This window comes from Ictalurus punctatus, chromosome 15, assembly GCF_001660625.3.
Source record: "Ictalurus punctatus breed USDA103 chromosome 15, Coco_2.0, whole genome shotgun sequence".
In the NCBI taxonomy this organism is placed as follows: Eukaryota; Metazoa; Chordata; class Actinopteri; order Siluriformes; family Ictaluridae; genus Ictalurus; species Ictalurus punctatus.
In genome coordinates, this window is record NC_030430.2 from 14921009 (window position 1) to 14944058 (window position 23050).

The 23050-nt window shown below is 42.3% G+C and overlaps 2 protein-coding genes across 7 annotated transcripts in view; both read right to left on the minus strand.

Annotated features, from left to right (window-relative positions):
* The window catches only part of bcl2l1 (BCL2 like 1), a 31998-nt gene extending 13200 nt beyond the window's left edge, over positions 1-18798 (minus strand). Inside the window, exons 1-2 of one of the 3 annotated variants that reach the window (XM_053686520.1) lie at positions 18732-18798; positions 13658-14464 (exon numbers count right to left, since the gene is read on the minus strand). In XM_053686520.1, coding sequence (XP_053542495.1) covers positions 13658-14242 — 585 coding nt within the window. In that variant the 5' untranslated portion in view covers positions 14243-14464; positions 18732-18798. Of the gene's footprint in view, positions 1-13657; positions 14465-15927; positions 16088-16928; positions 17103-18731 lie in introns of those variants that run through there. The other 2 variants (XM_017486998.3, XM_017486999.2) reach the window with 2 other exon arrangements.
* A 1866-nt stretch (positions 18799-20664) lies between these two features.
* arfgef2 (ADP-ribosylation factor guanine nucleotide-exchange factor 2 (brefeldin A-inhibited)) overlaps positions 20665-23050 on the minus strand; it is a 35298-nt gene continuing 32912 nt past the window's right edge. For all 4 annotated transcript variants that reach the window (XM_017486997.3, XM_017486995.3, XM_017486996.3 and 1 more), the window contains exon 39: positions 20665-22361. In XM_017486997.3, coding sequence (XP_017342486.1) covers positions 22197-22361 — 165 coding nt within the window. In that variant the 3' untranslated portion in view covers positions 20665-22196. The remainder of the gene's footprint in view (positions 22362-23050) is intronic.

Consider the following 23050-nt stretch of genomic DNA (forward strand, 5'->3'; position numbering starts at 1 on the left):
CACAGCAAGGCATTAGTTTGGCTACCTAAGGTTCAACTTGTCCGAAACTCCTTTAAGATTTATGAAATATTGGCGGATGATGTATACATTTGTTAGCTAGCTCACCAGGCAAGTTAAAGCGCTGGTTTTGGTCGTCATGGAAACTGGTGAGAATAAAAGGTGACAGCTAACATAATGGCCGGCTAGTTTGTTATTTAAGTGCGTTAATCCGGACTTATGGAAACAGACAAATTTATGATTATTATCCACTTCTAACAGTTTCTAATGCAACATATTGAGCTTGTATTTTAGTCAAAAATGTCTAGCAAATTGTTAGCGTTTCCACAGGTTCAGAAAAGAGTGACTGATTAACCAGCGCCATCCGTGAGCACTAATTAACGCGCCTCATAATGTGCAGCAGGTGGTGGGCTTCGAAAGCATGTGCTCTAGTTACACAGTTACAGCATCATGGTGCGGCACACACCATGCTACGAGTTGCGTTTAAACAGACCACACACACCAATACCATACTTTCGTAAAATAAAAAAGTTTCCAGTTCAAGATTAGGGATGATTTTCTTTTCTGGCTGTTAAACCTACTTTGAGGGCAGCGGTAGTTCAGTGGTTAAGACTGCTGATCAGAAGGTCGTAAGTTCAAATGCCAGCACTGCCAATCTGCCACTGCTGGGCCCTTGAGCAAGGCCCTTAACACTCAGCTGCTCAGTTGTATAAGTGAAATAAATGCAAGTCACTCTGCCAAATGACACAAATAGAAAATAGAAGTACTTATCCACCAGGCAACTATAAATTTAAAAAAAATCGGCACGACATCTAGTTGTCCCAGGCTACTGATTTGTCCACCCCTGCACCATTAACTCGATTACTGAAATCTGAGAAACACAGAACAGCATCGCTGTCCCTGAGTGTAACTCAGTTCCATTTCAAATTCATCATGTTTTATTGGATAAACTTGGCGGAAACAAGCAGAGCTCTGTTCCACTTGTTCCCCTGAGCCGGCCCCCTGAACAGAACAATCAGTACTGGCAGGAAGGGCAGAACTTCCTGACACTCGCTGGAATGCTGCTTGTCAAAGTTATTTTTTTTGGTGTGGGAGGAGGGAAGGTGTGAGGGGGGGGGGGGGGGGGGGGGGGGGAATCAGCTGATCTGGACCAAAAGAGCTGCTTTGAAAGAAAGAAGGCATGACCTCAGAGCATTCTCGGGAAATTGATTCTCGGATCTGTTTGGGTTTTCTCGTCCAGTATGCATGATGTCACGTTCACAGAATCGCTTGAACACCAACGCGCAGCAGCAGCTTATGTAAGGCAAAGGAGACTTCAGTAAAAGAAGACATGGCTTTGACGGCCACAGAACAGGATGTGTGACAAGACAGGGCTGGCTGACGATTACAAAGCACTTTCAAAACTGAACAGGACGTGCACGGACGTTTATCAAGAGTCTTCCATCGTGGAACGTCAGGTCAATAACGAGGGCCATGTTTACCAGAGTTACATCATCTTCAATTGCACTGGTCATCGTCTTTTATCCCCCACAGGTCAATGACATCAGCGTGACTCAGATCGTGGGTCGATGGGTCACCAGAGTGGTAAACATGGTTAACGCGCATCTCTGCCATTTTGGAGGGAAGTTTCTGAAACCATGTCCTGTTTCGTGACATCAGTTCAAACCTGCTGCATCTCAGCCTTCTTTAAGAAGCGGAGGCGTGTGCCAAAGCACATTATGAGGCAACACCCCAATGGTACAACGTCTTCTTGCGTACCAAGACCACACACACCCACACCTAGACAACAGGGTGCGTCGTTCAGAAATAAATCCAGCTACACTGAGGACTATATGGACTATTAAACAGCCACGAAAAGAAAAGAACTAAATGTTTGCTATTATAATATATTTTCCCAAAGAATTTAAAAGTAGTGAAGGTGATACAGCACTACGATCATGACGGCACAGTGATGCGTCACACCGATATCTTCCGAGTGGTTTTTAGCTGAGTGTTAACTGAAAAGGCCGTTCTAATCTTTATTACTCTTGGGAATTTCGTTCATATTACACCTCTAATGTCCACATTACTCCATTATGTGTTCCGCGTCATCGGTGTAGTCATGGCAATAAAGCAATCTTGAATTGAAGTGGGAGAGAGAGCAAGGCTAACAAGATCTAATGATCTCTCGAACAGTGAAAGCAATATTAAAGCGTTAAGAGGAAAGCGTCGAGAATCTTATCTCCCATCACTGTGCTACACAGCACACATCGCTTCTGCTATTTTAGGTCTTATCTCTAGAGCTTTGTCTAAAGGAGGGTTCCTTTCTGTTACTATGGCGATGGTGTGTGTGTGTGTGTGTGTGTGTGTGTGTGTGTGTGTGTGTATGTTATGTAGAAGTTAAGAGTTGAGACTAATGATGTAGAATACTGGAAGTCAGAAACCAGGGAGGTCACCTTTGCCTTCAGCCATCATACTGTCCACACACACACACACACACACACACACCTACAGAATAATACACACTAATAGAACTAGACTATAATTAACTGTAGGAATATACCTAGACATGTCACAAATAGTAATCACCTAAACACCATTACTTGAGCATCATATGATTAATGCCTTTCTTGTTATTCCATAACCACTTTTTTTTTAATAAATGTATTTCATCAGCCAATGAAATATTCGTGGATGTAATCAAAATATTGTGTCAGAACTTTTTAATACAATAAAAGACTTTATCTAGAAACTCGCTGTAACTAGGTTTTGCCATTAAATTATCATAGAACCATAACAGAGTGTCTAAACTAAAACCTTTTTAGCAAAATGTCATCCGAAATCTTTCATACTTAGTTTATATATATATATATACATAAAAAATAAATAAATAAAAAATTCATTCATTATAGCCATATGATTTTGATAAATTGTGTGTTATTAATAAAGTTATATAATTTGCTTAACGTTTATAAATGGCTGCTCTGCAAAAGGTGCATATGGATTATTATATTAGATTACATTACATTCTAAGGATATCAACTGAAAGTGTAATTAAAATCCATAATCACAATTATTTCTAACACGATCATCAGCCGAAGCTTAAACACACCGCTACTGCGCTGCATGTCTAGTGCAGCTTGTTTACCTCAGTTCTGCTTCTGCTGTTTTGCTGACCTAAGGACCATGTCTTTGTCTGCAGTCTCGGTGTTTTTGGGAAGCAGGGAGCGCAGAATGATCACCGCGACTGCTCACGTGGGGAGCTCGAGATATAACGCGAGTCGATAAGTATGGAATAAAACACGACAATTATGCTTCCTGTTATGGCTTATTTTAGGGCAGTTATAAATCATCGTTCCCTCACCGGCCTCTTTTAAAAAAAAATTCTCGAGCTTAATAAAGATAAATAAATAAATTAATTAATTAATTTTAAAAAAATGCAGTTTGTCAAGTTAGAGAGAAAATGCAAAGCCTTCCGTCAGAAATGTACAGCTTTACCCGATTTGTCAGAAGATGACACCAAAGACTCGACCGTTCCTGGAAAACTCGCATCAATAATTACACGTAAAAAAAAAAAATACTGCACAAAATATTGCGAAACACTGTACAGACTGGTTAGCTACGTTCACAGTTGTTGCAGTTGACTATGTTTAATTAAGCAAGCCAACAATTGTGATCAGGATTAAAATATGATTCACTGTGATGCCCTACAAATGTACAACACCTCCACATACAGCTGAATGAACACTGTAAAGCAGACATACAGCAAACCTACAGGGATGTCTAGCAGGAAACAGACTTCAGGCTGTGAATAAATGGTACGCAAAGCCTGCAATTGTGTGTGTGTGTGTGTGTGCGCGCGCATGTCCTACTCATGGAATGTTAGCACCATCAATCCCTGCCCAACCACGCCTGCACACACAAGCACAAAGAGACATGTTATCGGAGAGGGAGAAAGACAGAGGAATTAGAAAGTCAGAGATTAAAATGTTGTGAGGCAGGCATGAAGGAAAAATAAAGCGCGAAAGACAACTGATTAGAATGCTGCTCATCAGTGCAGCTCACCAGTCACATTGTATTAGTTACTCTAATTAATCCCAAGTCTCAGACTGGCTCAAACTCCAAATGAAATATTTCTCAGTAACGCTACTGGAAGAAATCTTGCTTGGGTTTTTTTTCTTTGGTATAACTTTGCAAAAGGACATTTGGGTATATTAAACCAGTGACGGGCTCAACCTGATTAAGCGGCTCAAACAGAGAAAGATGGGGAGAGAGAGAGAGAGAGAGAGAGAGAGAGAGAAAAACAGACAGCAAGAGAAAGAAAGGGAGCGAGAGAGAGAAAGCGAGAAAGAAAGCAAGAGAAAAAGAGAGAACGAGAGGGAGAGAAAAAGAAAGAGAGAAAAAGAGAAAGCGAGAGAGAAAGAGAGAAAGGTGTGTGTGTCCAACCAGCTCCACGAAAGATTAGCGAGATCTTACTGTTAAAAATAAAACGACGTTAAAGTAAGAGAAAGTTAATAAATAAAAGATTAAAAGAAGAGAAGAGAAGATTAAAGATAATGAAAGATTAACCAGGGGAAGAGGGAGAAACGGATCAGCCGTGGCAATAAAATCACAACGAAACATACAAAGTAAAATACCTCGAAAACTTCTGCCTGAGGCACTGATCAATTAAAAAGTTGTTCAACAATTCACCATTTCCCCCCGGAGGTGCCGGATTCTTTCACTTCAGCCAGATGTACAGGGCAGAGAGTGTGTATAGGCTTTATGTGCATGTGTAACTAGCTTACATAAAATGTCAACTTGTGGGGAAAAATACGATCATGCACAACTCTGAGTTATGGATACCATTAACAGAAATATGGAAACAAACAATTCCCCCCATGCAGTCTCCTGCACTTAATCTGTCACTCTGTCCAAAAGAAAATTTTCTAAACCTACAAGGAATGTGCGAATATTAATATATAAAATGAATATGTCAAATATCAAAATGTAAAATGTGAAATTAAGGCAAACTGACAGACAATGCCTATGTATGTTAAAAACGGTCATGCCCTCAAAGTTTTTGACAAAAATAAAAAATATATGCATTTTTTAAAAGATGAAAGAGGTACCTGCAGGGACGCAACGACGCCCCTGAGGCGCAACGACGGAAAGAATATCGAGGAGGGAGACGGAGGCATTCGCAACATAACGGAGCTGGTGGGAGGAGACGAGGCGACGGAAGAGGACAAAAGGAAAGCACCAGAGTGAGAATGATGAATGGAAGAAGGACGAGAAAGACTGAGCAGGTCAGAGACATGGGGTTGCAGAGAGCAAGAGCAGGAAAGAGAGAGAGAAAAAGGAAGCGAAGAAACGAGACAAACCGAGGAGGAAAAACTGCTGACGGCCTGATTTCCAGATGAAGCCGGTTCGAGCAGGGATTCTGACTCAGCCCTTGTACACTCGCATAACACGTTAGTGCTCACCCTCAATCTCAAGGCTTGTGTACACATTCCACGAGTCTTTGCACACGTCTGACTTTTTGCTCAGATGGAATCTTGACTAAATCACATTCTTAACCGTAAGTAAGCCATCTCTTCCCCCCCCCCCCCCCCCCCCCATTTTATTCATCAATTCCCACTCACCAGCCAGCTCACCTCAATCATGATGGCTACAAGCTCAGGACAGTCAGTACGTATGGACAACGATAATCAGATATTAACTCGATTAATACCAAAGACACAATGCTGACGTTACACTCGTCCACCATGTTTCCAGGTTGAATTCGGCGGATTCACAAAACCGCTCCTCTCTCACGCAAGGAGTTGTGGCCGATATTTGCAAAGCGCGGGGTGGGGGGTGGGGGGTTTCGGGGGATGGAGCATCCACGGATCCGCACACTTAGAAAATCTACCAGAAACAGTAGACCATCCAGGAATCTTTTGGGTTGGCATACTCGTCTCAACACACTGGCGTTTCCCCAGCAGGTCAGCATCAGCACACACTGACCGGCTCGCTCTTCCCTGTTACTGATGGCCAACTCGAGTCCCATGATGCTGGCTAATCTCAGTGTAAGTGCATTAGGAGGGAGACTCAAATCGCTCTTCCATGAGATTGATTAACACACACACACACACACACACACACACACACACATATATAGAATGACAGCGAGTGTGTGTGTGTGTTTTGTGAAAACGAGACAGACTATTAATAGCAAAGAGTCTTGATGAAGCTCAGTGGACTGATCCACTGTGTCAGACCCAGTTGGGCACGTACACTATACAGGAAAAAAACAACACGCTTTTCTGCTGCAACGTGAGGTGCACACACACACACACACACACACACACACACACACACACACACACACACACACACACACACACACACACACACACACACACACACACACACACACGGGGTGACTCTTCTTGCTGGTGACAAACTGCAATCTGTGAAATGCACCCAGAGAGATGCTAACTATACACCCCCCACACCCCTCCCCACCCCACCAACACACCTCTCATTTCATTTCCTTTATTATTGAATCTCGTGAAACAAATTAAAGTCGAGCTCTCAATTACGACGGTGTGTATTACAAGAAAACACAAACCACAAGACAGAAACTAGCGCCTGCTGAGTTTACCCCCCCGCATGCTCGTGCTGAAATCAACCAACCCAGCTTCACCTTCACCCCCCTCAGAGGAGTGGTTTAACCTGCCCAACCTCTTTTTATATCCTCACCACTTTCCCTCAGTCTCTCCATCTCCATTCTCTCTCTCTCACACACACACAGGTAACGATGCAGCAGCACACTGAACCTCACCATCTGTTTACTGCCATTTTCACTCAGTCAGTCCACACACACACACACACACACACACACACACACACACACACACACACACACACACACACACAAAACATATGACACACAGACACAAAATCTCATACATATCCCTAACACTGGCCTTGATTTCCCCAACCGACCTTCAACAGCCAAGGGGTTGTGACCTCGAGAGCGAGTGGATGAAGTTGCGAGAAGATAACAAACAGTTGGGGCGCTCAGAGAAAGGAAACGCAGATCTAAATAAAAGGGGGGCTGGGCTGATGGGATGTTTTGTGTAAAGCTCCTGTCTGTGGGGGCAGCGAGAGATCAGTCAGTCATTTAGATCATCCTCTCGCTGTGTGTTCGGCTCTCTGCACCTCCTGCTACTGCCTGTTTACAGTCTCTCACGTCTCTTCACCTGGACCACTGCAGGGTGTGTGTGTGTGTGTGTGTGTGTGTGTGTGTGTGTGTGCGCGCCCATGCACGCGTGTCCTCTGTGTCTTTGTTTAAGGCAATCACGTGCACAGAGCGAGTTGTCCCCCTGCACAAGCTCTAACATACAGCTACACTATGAAGCAAACACGTAACGAGAGAAAGGAAACACAAACGCACACTCGGGAGGAGCGCGGATATTCGACGATCCAAACTCATCACCACGCGCGATGTGGAGAAACATGAGAAACTGCTCATCAGTGAATAAAATGTTATATACTGCATATTTATGATATTAAGGCAGGATGTTCGTGACTGGCGGGGCGATGCCGAGTCTCTACGGAGAGCGCAGCGCTAACGATTTCTGCTTGATTTTTAGAGCGTGTTAAGACGATACACAAAATGCAAAGAGCGACGTCGTGTGTAAAATTACAAGCGGAAAGACTTTGTGTGGACCAGACATATACTACCATACTTTTTACTTTGTTATTACTTACAGATGAAAATGTATAATAGCACTCGCAATAAAGGAACAGTTAATGGAAATGTATGAGCATTCACTATTGTTTAACAAACAAACAACAACCACCAAATGTACAAGGCCACAAAAACGTCGACTAGTGCAACAAGCTAGTTGTCCTTTATTTTGGTGATTATTGTGGCAATTGTGTAAATTATGGACATGGTATGGTATTTGAGGCCTTTTATATGGGTTATAGGAGAATTGTTTGAATTTTTCTGACAGATTCTTCAAGACTCCACATCAAGGTCAGTTAGTTACACTGCAGTTACAGCTGCAAACAAGAAACAGATGTTAACCCTTCATTGTTCTCATTCTTGTTTATGAAAAAGAAGAAGAAGAAAAAGCACACCTACGAAATGACGAACTAAAAACATGTTCCTAAAAAATGTAAACGTTCGAGCAGCAATGGTGGTTAAAAAGGCTCACACCGATGCGTACTGCTCTCATACGCAGAAAATCAAACTGAACACACGGAGAACGCTGATATACGGCGAGTCGTGGCCACAACGGATCTGTGGAGGAAAATCGGAGCAGAGATGGAGGGATGAAGTACAAAAACGGCAGATCTATGATGATGGCGACGCACACGTGCTGTTGCATGTCTGATCTGCAACACGTTTACCCACGTGAGAGAAACAGACAGGCACAAAGACAAGGGGAGAGAGAGAGAGAGAGAGAGAGAGAGAGTGAGTGAGAGAGAGAGAGTGAGAGAGAGAGACGGGGAGAGAGAGAGGTAGAGACGGGGAGAGAGAAGTGAGAGAGAGAAGCAAAAGAGATGGGGGGTGTAGACAGGGACAGAGAGAGATTAGGAGACAGGGATGGAGAGAGAGAAAAAGGAGCGAAAGAAAGAAAAGGAGGACATGATATTAGAGAGAGACGGAGAGAAAGTGAAAGTGGTGCAGGATTGGGGAATTTCAGTAGCTCAAGGCTTCGAGTGATGATGGAGACACATAGTATGTGTCCTTTCACAAATATCTCCACGCTCTTAACATAACGCCCTGGTCGTCTGATACAGGCGGGGGGTAGAGTAAGAGAACTAGAGCTTAAACAGAAATTAGAGATATATTTCTCATTATTGGGACAGCAATTAAAAGACAATAAAACACAGCCCTTATTTAAGCGTATGCTTGAGTGCGTCTCTGCTCGGCTGTGTAACTGTTTGGTCTGTGCGTGTGTGTGTGTTTAATTAAGGACACAGGCAGTGTGTTTGGAAGTGAGTGGTCTGGCAGGGATGAGTGTGGTGACACTAGGGTGAAGAACCCTGTTTGGACATTGTGCTAATGAGAGCTTTAGAGCAACTGCCACAGGACGACATTCCACACACACACACACACACACACACACACACACACACACTATGAAGCTCTATGAAGGAGAAATAAAGGACAAAACCTCCACAGATAGAGTCATACAGTCTTTCCCCTGTCTTCCTCTCTCTCGCTCGGAGTCCCCTTTAACCGAACCTCCCCCGAGCCTCTATTTATCATTCTCAAACTCACTCGTGGGATGAAGATGATTTATGCAATCTTGGCCTGTCTGACGAAAGACATTTACTCAAGCCACATTTACTTATTATTCATTCAAAAAACCCTCCCCCTAGCAATTCACCCCTCTCTCTCTCTCTCCCCCCTCTCTCTCTCACACACACACAGAGCTAGGACCACAGTTCACAAGGTCCCCAAAACATTAGTGCAGATGCCCGCTAGCATACCTCTCCATCATCATCATCATCATCAGCAGCAGCAGCAGCTCTCTTTTTACTGTCGCTTTACTTCCGTTGACTTTTCCCATAAAACTAACTAGAGTCAAAAACAGGAGCAGAGGGACACAGAGATGGAGAACTGGAGACTGAAACTCAAAGGAGGAACAATGGCACTGCTGCGATTCATTGCTACAACACTGCAGCAGTAGAGCCAGCTTGTGATGGTGGTGTCCGTGTGTGTGTGTGTGTGTGTGTGTGTGTGTGTGTGTGTGTGTGTGTGTGTGTGAGTGTGTGTGTGAGTGTGTGTGAGTGTGTGTGTGAGTGTGTGTGAGTGTGTGTGTGAGTGTGTGTGAGTGTGTGTGTGAGTGTGTGTGAGTGTGTGTGTGAGTGTGTGTGAGTGTGTGTGTGAGTGTGAGTGTGAGTGTGTGTGAGTGTGAGTGAGTGTGTGTGTGAGTGTGAGAGAGAGAGAGAGAGAGAGAGAGAGAGAGAGAGAAAAAAGCACCTAGATGTACAGAGATCCTCAGGTACTGAGACACACCTGCAGCCAACAGCTGTCAACGGCTTCCCCATAGCCGTGTGTGTGTGTGTGTGTGTGTGTGTGTGTGTGTGTGTGTGTGTGTGTGTGTGTGTGTGTGTGTTAGACAGGAATGCTCAAAATGCATTTTTTGCATCAAAATGAAAATGTGAATAGGAGGCAGGGTGATAGATACAATAACGTGTAATTGTAGAGCTATAATACATATCCATAAATATATATTACAATATGCTTTTCTATGGGGTTAAATGCATTATGATATCAGTCTCAGATATGAATTAGTTATCATTTTTCTTAAAAACTAATCTGGCACAAAACAAATGACATTTTTTTCCCCACAGTTTCTTTCATCTTCTTTTTAGATTACTGCCATATCACCACGCCTTAAGCGTGAAGAGAGTCAGACAGAGCGCAGGGGTGGTTTGGGTTGTGTCATTACAGCTGGTGTCATTACAGTAGTCAAGCCCTAAATTCAAGATGACTACATGTCGGAGTGTGCAGTGCTTTTAGGGGGTAATTTCTGGTCGAGCTGCACTACCACAACACTGAATCTTTGTTTATGCTTTCACTACATGAACTCATTCTCCCCTTTCAGTGATGCACGGTCGGGTCCGTGAGGATTTGTTCAACGCTGTCATTTTCGAAACGTTACCTCCGTACATCACCACAATGGATATGAAATTAAGTAATCAAGATGTGATTGAAATATTGGAGATAAAAAGGTCTGGAGTTGAATAAAAGCACTGAATGTGCATCTGGTAGCTGTTCATGGGAACTCTCAATATGCGGTCCAAAAGAAGTGTCGATGCAAGTGGAGGTGGTGACAACTAGGCTGAAAAAACAAAACAAATCTATCAGAGAGAGAGAGAGAGCAAAAAATTTTAGGAGTGGTCAAATTAGCAATCTGGTATATTCTTAAAAAAAAGGAATGCGAGCTCAGCAAGACAAAGTCCTCGAAGATCACTGAAGATAACTAAAGTGGATGATCGCACAATTCTTTCCTTGGTGAAGGAAAACCCCTTCACAACATCTAGCCAAGTCAAGAACACTCTCGAGGAGGTATTCACATCATTGTCAAAGTCTACAATCAAGAGACACCTTCATGAATGTAAATAAAGAGGGTTTATCTCAAGATGCAAACCAGTGGTAATGCTTAAGAAAAGAAATGCCAGATTAGATTTTGCTAGAAAGCATCTAAAAAGAGCCTGACCAGTTCTGATACAATGTCCTTTGGACAGATGAAACCAAGATTAACCTGTACCAGAACGATGGGAAGATTAAAGTACGGAGAAAGAAAGGAAGGGCTCATTAACCAAAGCATATCACTTCATCTGTCAAACATGGTGGAGGAAGTGTTATTGCATGGGCATGTATGGCTGCCAGTGGTTCTGCGTCACTGATGTTTATTGAAGATGTGAGTGCTGATAGAAGTAGCACGATGAATTCTCAAGTGTACAGAGCTACACTTTCTCCTCAGATTCAGTCAAATTCTGCAGAACTGATTGGACAGCGCTTCACAGTACAGATGGATAACCACCCAAAACATACCACAAAGGCAACCCAAGAGCTTCTTAAGGCAAAGAACATTAAATGCCCGAGTCAGTCACCTGACCTCAACCCTCAATAGCAGAGTCCCATAAAGAAAAGGGAAAGACCCACAAACAAACAGCAACTGAAGATGGCTACAGTAAAGGCCTGGCAAAGCATCTCAAAGGAGGAAACTCAGCATTTGGTGATGTCCTTGGGTTCCAGACTTCAGGCAGACATTGATTGCAAAGGATTTGCATCAAAGTATTAAAAACAATCCTTATATTTATGATTATGTTAGTTTGTCCAATTCTTTTTAAACCTGTGACAATGGAGGGACTCCTTAACTGTAATTCCTAAACATTTCTGTTAAACCCCTTGAATTAAATCTGAAAGTCTACACTTCAATTACATCTGAATTGCTTCAATTCACTTTCATTATGGTGGTGTACAGAGGCAAAATGACCAAGACTGTGTCACTGTCCGAATACTTATAGACCCGACTATACAGGTCTCTTTGCTTGGTTGTATGAGGCATTAGAACTGCCACTAACAGCATGTTCAACCATATAGTACAGTACTAGAGTAGCTGATCAATTCCACCCATTAGCCAAATTTAACCAGCAATTAGCTGGAGGCCCCGGTGTTAACAGGGAACCATTATCTCTCTCGTGCACGCGTGTGAGTGTGTGTGTGCGCGTGTGATAATGAACATTGTGAGTGTGTCTCTGAGGGTAGCTGGCCTACATTCAGCATGTTCATGCACCATATTCGTACTCGTCTCCTTCGTGTCAGACGTACAGACCTAGTTTTATTTACCACAAAGGAAGTGACATCAGAACCACATGCCTGCTTCCTTTCGTGTAAGAAGAAGTGAAATAAGTATTTCTTTGTTAAAAACCCACAGGATGACTTCATTCAGCCATTTTTGGCTCATTCAATACGAAAGTAACTCACTAGAATGACACTCAGCATGGCGAATGTCTTGGCAAAACAAATCATGATTCTGTTGTGCCCATTTTATTTATTTATTTTTTTAAAAATGTAAAATATTTTTTTGGTTTTTTTTTTGTAAGACCTGAGAGTAAATTTATTTTTAGGCCTTGACTCCAGTTCAGATTATGCAGTGCATGTTGACATATTGTTCCTGAGAGTGGTTCGGACACTATGTCCTGCGAGGCCTCGAGTTAGGACATTGTGTAAAAGGAGGGAAACACGAGTCGGTGTGGAAGCGTTTCGTGTCATCTGATGCCTCGGAAATGCAGTTAAATTCAATCGAGCCTCAAGCAGCGCCAGGATTACAAGTGGACCAATCGAAAAGACGATAAATGCAACAGCGCCCAATCAAAGAACAGCCTCAAAATGACCTTTCCTATTAGACAAGGGCTTCCATAACATATCCCCAATGGACCACCCGGTCGTCTGGTTCTCACCACAAAGAGAAAGAACTGCTTTTTATATCGCATCTCCACAAAGTACACTGCACATGACCTCAATAACAGGGACATAGGGTTTTCATCTAGTGTCTAGTTGACCAAAGAGAAAAAAAAAGAAAAAGACACAACAGTCGGAACAATGGAATACCAGCAGGGAAAACAATAGAGCATCAGGGGGACCGTCCCCCACCAACCGCCATATGTAGCTTACACGTGATGCTCGCTGCTCTGCTCTCCTCTGCTCTGCCCCGTTTCGATTCAGCTGAAAAGCAGCAGCGATGATCAATGCTCAGCTGACCGCTGTCTGACCATTGCGTTATCTCTGTCCTTTTCACCATTAAATGCCGTTTAAAGTCCCCACCCAGACCCAGGAGAGGACAGACACTACAAACAGCTCTCATCCAGACCCAAGAGGGCAGCAAATCAAGCAAATGCAAAACAGGTTTACACAAGCGCATGATCAATAACATCAAACTTTGCCTTCTTTTAAACCCTTGAACAGGCAATCAGGATGTCTAATCTGGAGTGCTGAGCACAGAAGAATGTGAAGTGCAAAAAAAAACCAAAAAACAAGACAACAACAGCATTAAGCTTATCACAGTTAAGTACAAAATATCATACCGAAAATACCACACACTTAAACTGCATGATAAATGTACAAGGGTGAGGAATATCATCAGAAAGTTTTTTTTTGATGATTGAACATTTCACCTACCCATCCTCCTTGCTCTTGGATCCAGGGCTGGATGTGGTTGTCCAGGTACACGGTCATCCACTCGGCGATACGCGCCACCAGCGGACTCATCTCCTTTTCCACGCACTCGACGCAGAGGGCACCCCCGAAGGCGAACAAGCCCACGATGCGGCCCCAGTTGACACCATCACGGAACACCTCGTCCATCACGCTCTCAAAGCTCTGGTACACCGTGACCGGAGTGATATGCAACTGCGACGACAGGTCGCTAAAGGCGCGAGCATAGCGCAGCTCGAACTCGTTGGCCGAGTCACGCAGCGCCTCCTTTACTGCCTCCAGACTCGCGCCGCCGTTCACCTGCCTCCGAGGGGACAAAGTCGGCGATTGCGGAGGAGTCCCTGCTGAACCCGTTCCGTTTACGGCGCCGTTAACGACAGCTGTCGGCGTTTCCAATTCTGCCGCTCCCTCAGCGCTCGCTTCCTCTGCCTGGCCTCCTTCGGTTCCGTTCACATCTTCTGTGAGCCCGATATGATTGCAGGGGTAGTTTCTCTGCGAGAGCTTGTACTTGATGAAGTACACCACCAGTTCTCTGTTGTAGTAAGACATAATTGAGAGCAATACGGCGTTTATCTGGCGCTGGATACCTCCCTCTTGCTCACCGGTGTCTGAAAAACAGCACGCAGACGCTTGCGTCTCTACTCAGACTTGTGCTGACTCTGGCTCTCTCATCACGGATCTTAAACCAGGTTGACCTCTGATCATTGATTTTCCTCCACTTCTTATCCGGCGTAAACAGATGCAATCAAGGATGGCGCAAGGGCTCGGACACTGTGGTCAGACAGCGGTGAAATGAAAAGAAAAACAAAAGAAATTAATTAAATGATTAGTGAGAGTGCTCTTTCCCAATATTAGTCATAGACACAGGAGGAGGAAGTCAGAATTTGTAGGTTTAGGAGAAGGATTAAGGGCTGGGGAATAGGGGAGGGGGGAGGGGGTTAATACTGTTATATGTGAAGATATTACCATGGTTTTTTATTTTGATTTGAGGCTTTGCTAAAAAGAAAAAAATTGAGCCATGATGAAAAACAAGAAGTTCAGTGTTCAATTTATTAATTTATTTAAATGGTGGAAATGAAAGAACTGGTACAAACATATCATAATCTCCAATTATTTACTTGCTTCAGTGAGTATTGATACACGGATAAAAGGAATACTCATGAAAAGCTTATTGTGACTACAAAGACACCTGACAATATGGTTACTCAGAAATGCTTATTGTCAGATTTATCACACTGATCTTGTTATATCGTTCACCCCTAAGCTTTTGTAAATAAATAAAACACTGCTTTTCTAACCCCACTGGCTAATTTGCTTGTCCAAAGCAGCAGATGGTCCTCCTCATCACCTGGCTCTGATGAAGAACAAAAACAACCCTTTCTCCTTCTCTAATACTCAGAAGGCTGGACTAACCCTGAGCAGAGTGAAATTAACCAGCAGGGGAGGACGGAGGGGGTTAAATATCCACTTAAAATCAGGAGTTCATCCAAGCTGGACACGAGGAAACATGAGCTGGACATAAATAGAAGTACGCGTTCAGTGCGCGTGAAGAGTTTCTAACTAAAAACACAGCGCGTGCATTTCCCTTACAGAGAATTATAACGCACCAAACGCACTATTGGGCAAAAGCGGGGACACAAACAGCCTGTAGTAAAGCGTGATCTGATCTGCGCTTTAAATCCACAAGCAGATGGAAAAGCCCTAACAATGGGCAGAAATGAAAACAGCGCAGTTGTGCGTGAACTCAGACACGCAGCAAACACGTGGTGAAGCAGAGCAGCTAGGCTCACCACTCCACTCTGCTCCATTTAAATAAAATAAAAAAACACGTTTCTGACACAAATCAGCACCAAAACAATCCAGTCATGTCTGATTAATTTGATTAAGCTTCACCGTGGCTGTATTACCGATTAAAGAAGGCGATATGCTGCTACAGAGCTGGAATATACGCGGGGCGGACGGTCTGTTGACGCGCATCAACGCGAGACTCACGCAGGAAGAATGCATGCCCTTAAGGACTGAGCAAAACACCATCCTAAAAAGAACGCAACTGGAACACACTGTAAAAAGTCTAACTCGAGCGGTCGGGACTAAAGCTGGGTTAGAAATTAACCGGAACAATAACACAAGCTCTCTTCCACTTTGGACATTGTACAGCAGCGCGCATTATCTCTGTCGTAAACAACACACATGACAACCTGCTGAACCACAAAGTTAAAGACAACCCTGCTTACCCATACGGAAATGCGGTGCGGTCTTCACACCGAGCCTGAACAGACTAACTTCTAAGTTGTTTGGTTGTACAAGAGCTGTTGTAGCAATCTGTAAACAGCTGCTGTCTAGAATCTACTGTAAAGTGCGAGAAAATAGGCAGAATGAACAGGAATGTCTTTAGGCCCCGCCCCTGGTTCCCACGCATCGCAGCGGCCCCGCCCACATATGGCAGGGGCCATAGTTACGTAACTATAGGAACCTGTTTCAGCGCCCACTTCGTGTGTGTAATGTGATTATATATATATGAATGATAGATAGATAGAGAGAGAGAGAGTGAGAGTTAACTGTTATAGGGAGCTATTTAAGATCAAATCATCAGCGCGATATTTTTGCTTTCGGACCGAACACTTTCTTCAGTTGTCTAATGAAATCAACTGTTTGTATATAAACAGATCCATCATTTGATTTGTACAGTCAGTGGATGACGTCTTTTAGATGTCATTTAAAGTAGCTGCCCTAACTAATGTTAGCTAATTGGGAATCGCTGACCGTAAATAATGATTTAGCTATAGTTATTAACCTAAATAACGAACTTAAATTATATCAGGAGGATTACAAAACAGCTAGCTAGCCTAGCTACAATACTGCAGCAACTTGGAATAACCAAACGAGAGTATTATTATTATTATTATTATTATTATTATTATTATTTGAACACATTCGGGTTCAGCCGCTGTCCTTAGAGCGCTTAAACGCTATACCCTGTAACTACAGAAACACAAGCCTACATAAAGCAGTTAACAACAGAATAAGCGTAAGGTCCAAGTCATTTGCTTTTCAGCTAATAGCCCTTTTCCTGGTCAGCCCAAGCGGAGATAACTACGTCAGTCCTGGGCTACCACAGCCTACTCAGTACCCAGCTAGCAGCACTGACGTTAGCTTACAGAATCGGCCCGGTGTTCACAAGTCACAATAAAGGACGAAAGAACAGCGAGTCAGGACTACAGCGCCTTCTACTTACTCAAATCATTAAGAGCGTTACGTCTCGCTTTCCCACATGATCGAAATACTGAGCAGGACTCCAGTCAGTGCCCGACTGTAAATCCGACATTTCTTGTTCAAGCTATACAAATCAGCACCGCAGCTTAGCAAATGTACGCTAGCTATCTAGCTACCTAACCTGCTTGCTTGAGAGGGAGCGTTTATTCTTTCCACACTCCTATTGTGACAAATCCCAAATCCTGCCCAAAGATTGGCGGATAGTTCATCTTCAAAGGGGTCCGCCCTTAAAGTTGACCAATCGCCTTAGAGCACGAAACGTGCTTGTCGAAATGCGGGCGTGGAAAAAAATAATAATAATAACAAGACCGACAGTGTCTGCGCATGCCCGGGCATTCCGCCCTCTTGTACTTACTACTATACTGCGGCAGGTAATGTCGGTGTTCAGGTTGAAGATCCTTGAAGGACAAAACCTTAGCCAGAACTCCAAGTGTGTATTTGAGTACGAGTTGACTCAAACTTTGTTCTTAATGATTGGTTAAGACTATAAAACCCGCCGAATTAGCGAACTCACCTGGTAACCTTTATTACCCCCAAAATGGTGTTTAAGTTCTGTGGTGCATTTTGTTCATTTTCTACTTAATCCACATTTATTTAACAGACAAACGAAGCTTTAAACACATCAGAGTTCATCAAAACCTTTTTTTCCAGCCAGGGCTCCATTTCATAGTACAGGTATTAGTATAATCTAACAATTAAAATATTAAGCAAATAGGCCCCATCATATCCATCTTCTATACTGTTTATACTTCCTGCTATGAATTATTTGAATTATGCTTGTTGTTATTTATCTTATTAAATCCTTAAATTAGATTTTGATCCCCTGTTAAAGCATATTAGTGAGAGTGGTTACTTGTTACTAGATTAAACATTAGTTTAAAATTCTGCCAATCAGTTAAGTTTAGAACCCGCATATCTAAAAATTATTGCAAAAAAATAGTAGTTGATAGGGATCCTCACATGATCTCGCATTAAAATAATAACATTGCAGATGCATCCCTGGACTACACATCACAAGGGCGTAACCATGGTATGGACATTAAGGGGGTCCAAGCTCCCCCCAAACATCCGAAGTTTGATACTGAAAATTCACATATTTAGAACATAGATTTAGGATTACAGTTACTGTTTGAAGTCACGTGATTTCTGAGTGATAGAATCCCCCACAGCATGGTAAAATTGTAGGGTGCTGTGGAAGTCCTGTGGGTAGATGTAGTCTCTGCTCCTTAACCTACCATGAAACCTACCACACCAAGTAGAGGCAAGCTAAGATGTGTGCAGGCAAACCACACACGCTAACATTTAAACACGCAATCACGACTTTAAAGCAAACTTAGAAAGGATGGCTACCTATGAAACTAAATTCAACACTATACATGTTGTAAATACAATTTCCCCACGGATGCTTCCAAGCAATACTGTGCTGCCTGCATTGTGACCAGGTACCATTCTTTTCCCAGAAGAGCAATGACTGACTTACATGATCAATTTAATTTGATAAACTGAATATTCTGTTTGTGTAACTGGTGTCTCGCATCTATAACAGTCTGTCACAACGTGAGGGTTCACAGCGAACTCGGCGGGAGGATAAGTAAGTGAATGTAACGTTCATGGTCAAAAACTGGACCTGACGTTAGCCTAGCCTACTTCGTGGGTATGCAAATACTAAAAGTCAATTGACGTTCTTAAGAACAAACCAAGCCATGGTACGATGCATTCTATACTAAGCTAAGGTTACATACTCTTTAGGTATCTAGTTACTTACTGTCTGAAAAAAAAGCTTGTATGTTCTACTGCACTTTTCTACGCTCGGCTGTTGTCTCCATTTCTTACAGACTGAGCTGCTAAAATACATCAACGAACTTCCGTTGAGTATGGGCGCAACCAAGTGTACAATTAGAGGGGGGGCACACACCTATTTTCCTTAACAAACGGAAATATATTAAAAAGGAATAGACATAAATGAATAGAACGGATGAAGAAAAGGCAGATCCGTTGGCAGGGTTCATTAAAGGGGGACATATAGAAAATATTTTGTACTGTATATTGGGGGCGACAGATTGGTATTCCCTCAACATTGGGGGGACACGATCCCCCCCAAAGAATGCGTGGTTACGCCCATGTTGGCGTTACGCCCAAGAAGTTGCGCCCATCTTACTCTCAAACCTGTATGGAACGTTCTTCAGTGCAGAGAATTACAACTCTTTAGGCCTTAACTTTTATTATAAAAAGAAATTATTCATTTTTACTTTGTAATAGTTTTTTTCTTGTTCTGTTCTCCTAAGAAGGCCATGTCATGTCACTTAGATCAGCACAGTATGTTTATCTGCTATACAGAGAACACAAACATGTTCTTCTGCACATCTTCTAAGACCCTTAAACAAAGCCTGTTTGAACTGCCTCAAACTACTTCTTATCAGTACACAGAAGTGTGTCATACTCTGCGTTTCATATATATATATATATATATATATATATATATATATATATATATATATATATATATATAGATAGATAGTAGTGGTTCAGCACAAGCACTTCAGTGCGCTCTCATTATTCTATCCTGTATTAACCATCTTTCTGTTATAAACCTTTTTTTACCTTCAGAGGACGAGTCTACAAGTGTTGTCTAATGCGCGAGTCGTTTCAGCTTTTCTGGACCCTAAAGTCTGTGTTGACACGCAGGCAGTTTTCCCTTTCTTGTGCAATGAAACACTGATGCAGCCTTAACAACTGACTGGTAGGAGTCATCAAGAATTTAGAATTAGAATTTTATGATGTCATAGTGTGTTGCTGTCTGTATGGAAAGGAGTCAATGATATAAGAAATGCATGTATTACATTGAGAGAAGTATTACATGGAGTGATTTTTTTTATAAGTTGTTCCAGGAACTTCACCTCTGCGATGGCAGAGATATTAGTGTTTTAGATCACAGCTTCAAAACTAAGATATATACCGACGGGTTTATAACGCTGGTATATAACGATAAAAATATTTGCTAACGGAAAGAGTCCGGTTCGAGCAATAAATAAGTAAAGAGAGTACTTATTAAGAAGCGCAATAGGCACAGTATTTTTGCGGCAGGTTATCATCAAGTGGCATGCCCCACTGACTCATTCCATCATATCAGCTGTACATGATACATTTGGCAAATTTAACATGCAAGTAAATTTTACTGAGATTAAAATAATAATTTTTAAAAATATTAATTAATTTTTTTGCAATTTCCATGACACCCCATTTACAATGGCTCATTTAATGGGTCTTGATTATCAATCTTATATATATAAAATATTCAGTTGTTAATGCACTCAAGATGCATTTGAAACATATTTAAAAAGATCGCTCAACCTGCTGCAGGATGTAGCGAGTATAAATGCATCAGTCTCTCATGACACACCTGCTCTGTGGATGACCATGTTGGTGCTTTTAAAACCTTTGCATATAGTTTACTCATAAAATTTCAAACGGCACACACCGGAACTTGGTGTTTGAGTGTAATGAGCCGATTTGAAGGTTAACATGCATCACAGCTCAGTCTGGCCACGGGAAGATGCAGTTGACTAATGTACGTGGTTAAAATGTTATCAGGATTCAATCCAGAGATACAGTAAGCATGAAATGGCCTGAAGTAAACGGAGAATTACTGCATATTTTCCATCGAGAATTCTCTGTGCTTGGCAGATGACACCACGATATGTGTAGCGCATTTAATCTTTTATTTTACATGAAAACTTTACACTTTGTATTTTTCCATTCTTACTGTATATATTTATATTCCCCATACATCAGGGGAGCAAAGTAGACATATATAGTTGCAAGGGAAGGAATGCTTTCAGAAAATATTTAAATGCACTTCAAAGAATTAAATACATCCGCATAAAAACGAATCCCAAGCTTCATATGCTCTGTTATTACAGAGGCTCCATACTGTTATACTCAAGTATAAACAATTCTGCATTATACAGTATGTGTAACCTTTTATTTATTTATTTATTTTAATTATCCGTGGGTTTGCTTGGTGTTGGTATGGCAACACTGCATGATAATGAAGCAAGCTGACTTGTTCACACTCCTCATCGGGATAAAGCTCAGCTGATCATGGGAGTGGAAAGACTTTGAATCCGTCCACTTAGCAGGGACTTTCCACAAAGTAGGAAAAACACAAAGATAACCTACACCGTTCCTTAACTGCAGGCCAAATGGAACGGGACATGTTCAAAATATTTTCCCAGCCAAACAATTTGTTTGCACTTTACGCAGGGAAGTGTAGTGTGGGTGTGTGTGTGTGTTACTGCATGAATGGAATGTCTTAGACAGAATACTTGATGAAATCAAAAAGAAATGAGAGCAGCTTGACTTTTCCTGGCCAACAATTAGGTCAATTCCATTTACCGTTAAACCCTGTTGTTGTTTCTTGTTGTTATTAACACACTTATCAGATAAAGGGTAAACATCTCACATTCAGGATTCATACTGTTATATGTGACACACACCTAGGCTTCAAAAATAATGTTTCACTTCTGTGGTATATGAATGCAAGATGCTAAGATGCAAATCCCAGCAAGAGAGTGTATTTTGCACTGCTTGCCATTAAAGCTCCAATCAGAAAGGTATAGACAAGTTGAATTATTGGATATTTCGAGCAGTGCCAAACTCTTTTGACTGTTGGTGTAAATCCTGACTGAAGATTTAGTAAATCTCTTTCATCACAGGCATAACCTTGCTTTGAATTACACATGTGAATGGTGAAATATTCAAATGCTCTTTCAGCTCTGTGCGTTTGGACATCGCTGTTTGTTGACTTATTGAAAACACAAAAATAATTCATAACACAACAAAAAGAAAAAGAAAAAAAACCCCAGCACAAACAGGATAGACAACCATATGGTTAATAAATTAATTATTGTTGCCATATTGCCCCCTCTGCTCCGGAATAAATGATATGATTTTGCTGAGCTGCAATGTTGAACAGTCAGTGTAAAGGAAAAGCTCTGCTGGCTCACAGTGCTGTTCTCTCTTGATGGGGAGTTGAGCGGTGAAAAGGTCATGAGATCCAGACATGGAGGGTGGCTCTAGACACACAGAGCCCAGAGCGAGCAGTCTCGGCATCGGCTCCGAGCGGATCCTGCACGGTTCTTCACACCAGAGGATGGGTACGCAACACTTAAGCTTTCCTTCCTCCTCCTTTTTGTAGTCTTTTTTTAATACACGCAAGCCATGCAGAGGCCTATGAGGTTGGGGCTCGCACGTGCACCATCTCAGGGGCGGCGATGTGGAAGACTGAACCGATGCGGAGGAAGAAGCGACGCAAGACGGCACGCAGCTCAGGGATGAGGTCAAACTGCATCATCTCGCATAGGTGGGGGTAATAATAGGAGGCATGTGGCTTGAACTGGAGAGTGATAAAAGGATGTGTTCATTAAGACAGGGATAAAGGGAAGGCTTAACTAGTACAACAAACACCTACTACAACAGTTATTGCATAGACAAAAAACAGATTCAAGTGTAAAAGGAAAAAAAAAATCAAAAATCTTAGAAGGACATTAAAGATCAACACTGACCAACTACATTCTTTATTGCTCTTAAATTGAGAGATTGTCCTATTATGTGGTGTTTCCAGAAAGGGTGGATCACCTCAAACATTATCTCCAGTGCTCTTATAAATGGCAAAGGCCATCTGGATTAAAAAAAAAACAAAAAAAAAAACAGGGAAAGCTCCTGGGGCTGTCAGTATTCTATCAGTGTAAATCTGGGATCTTCCTTTACATACAGAGGTCATCACACCAACAGTTTGACTTATCAGTTAGGAGTTTCCTGCAAGCGAGGTTTACCATACAACCCCTGAAGGATAAGGGGAATATTCAAATCGACATCATTGTGCAGGAAGTAACATCATCAGCAAAACCATTACACTCTCCTACGCAGCAGTGTGAAAGAAAACCATTCAGTCTCTCTGACTAGAAGTCACAGAAAATTTGAATATGCAACATGAGCGACCTGCAGGAACATCTGAAACTGACTAATGACAGGAAAACCTGTGACAGATTGTTTGAGTGGGCGTTTATCTTCAGCTTAGAGAAT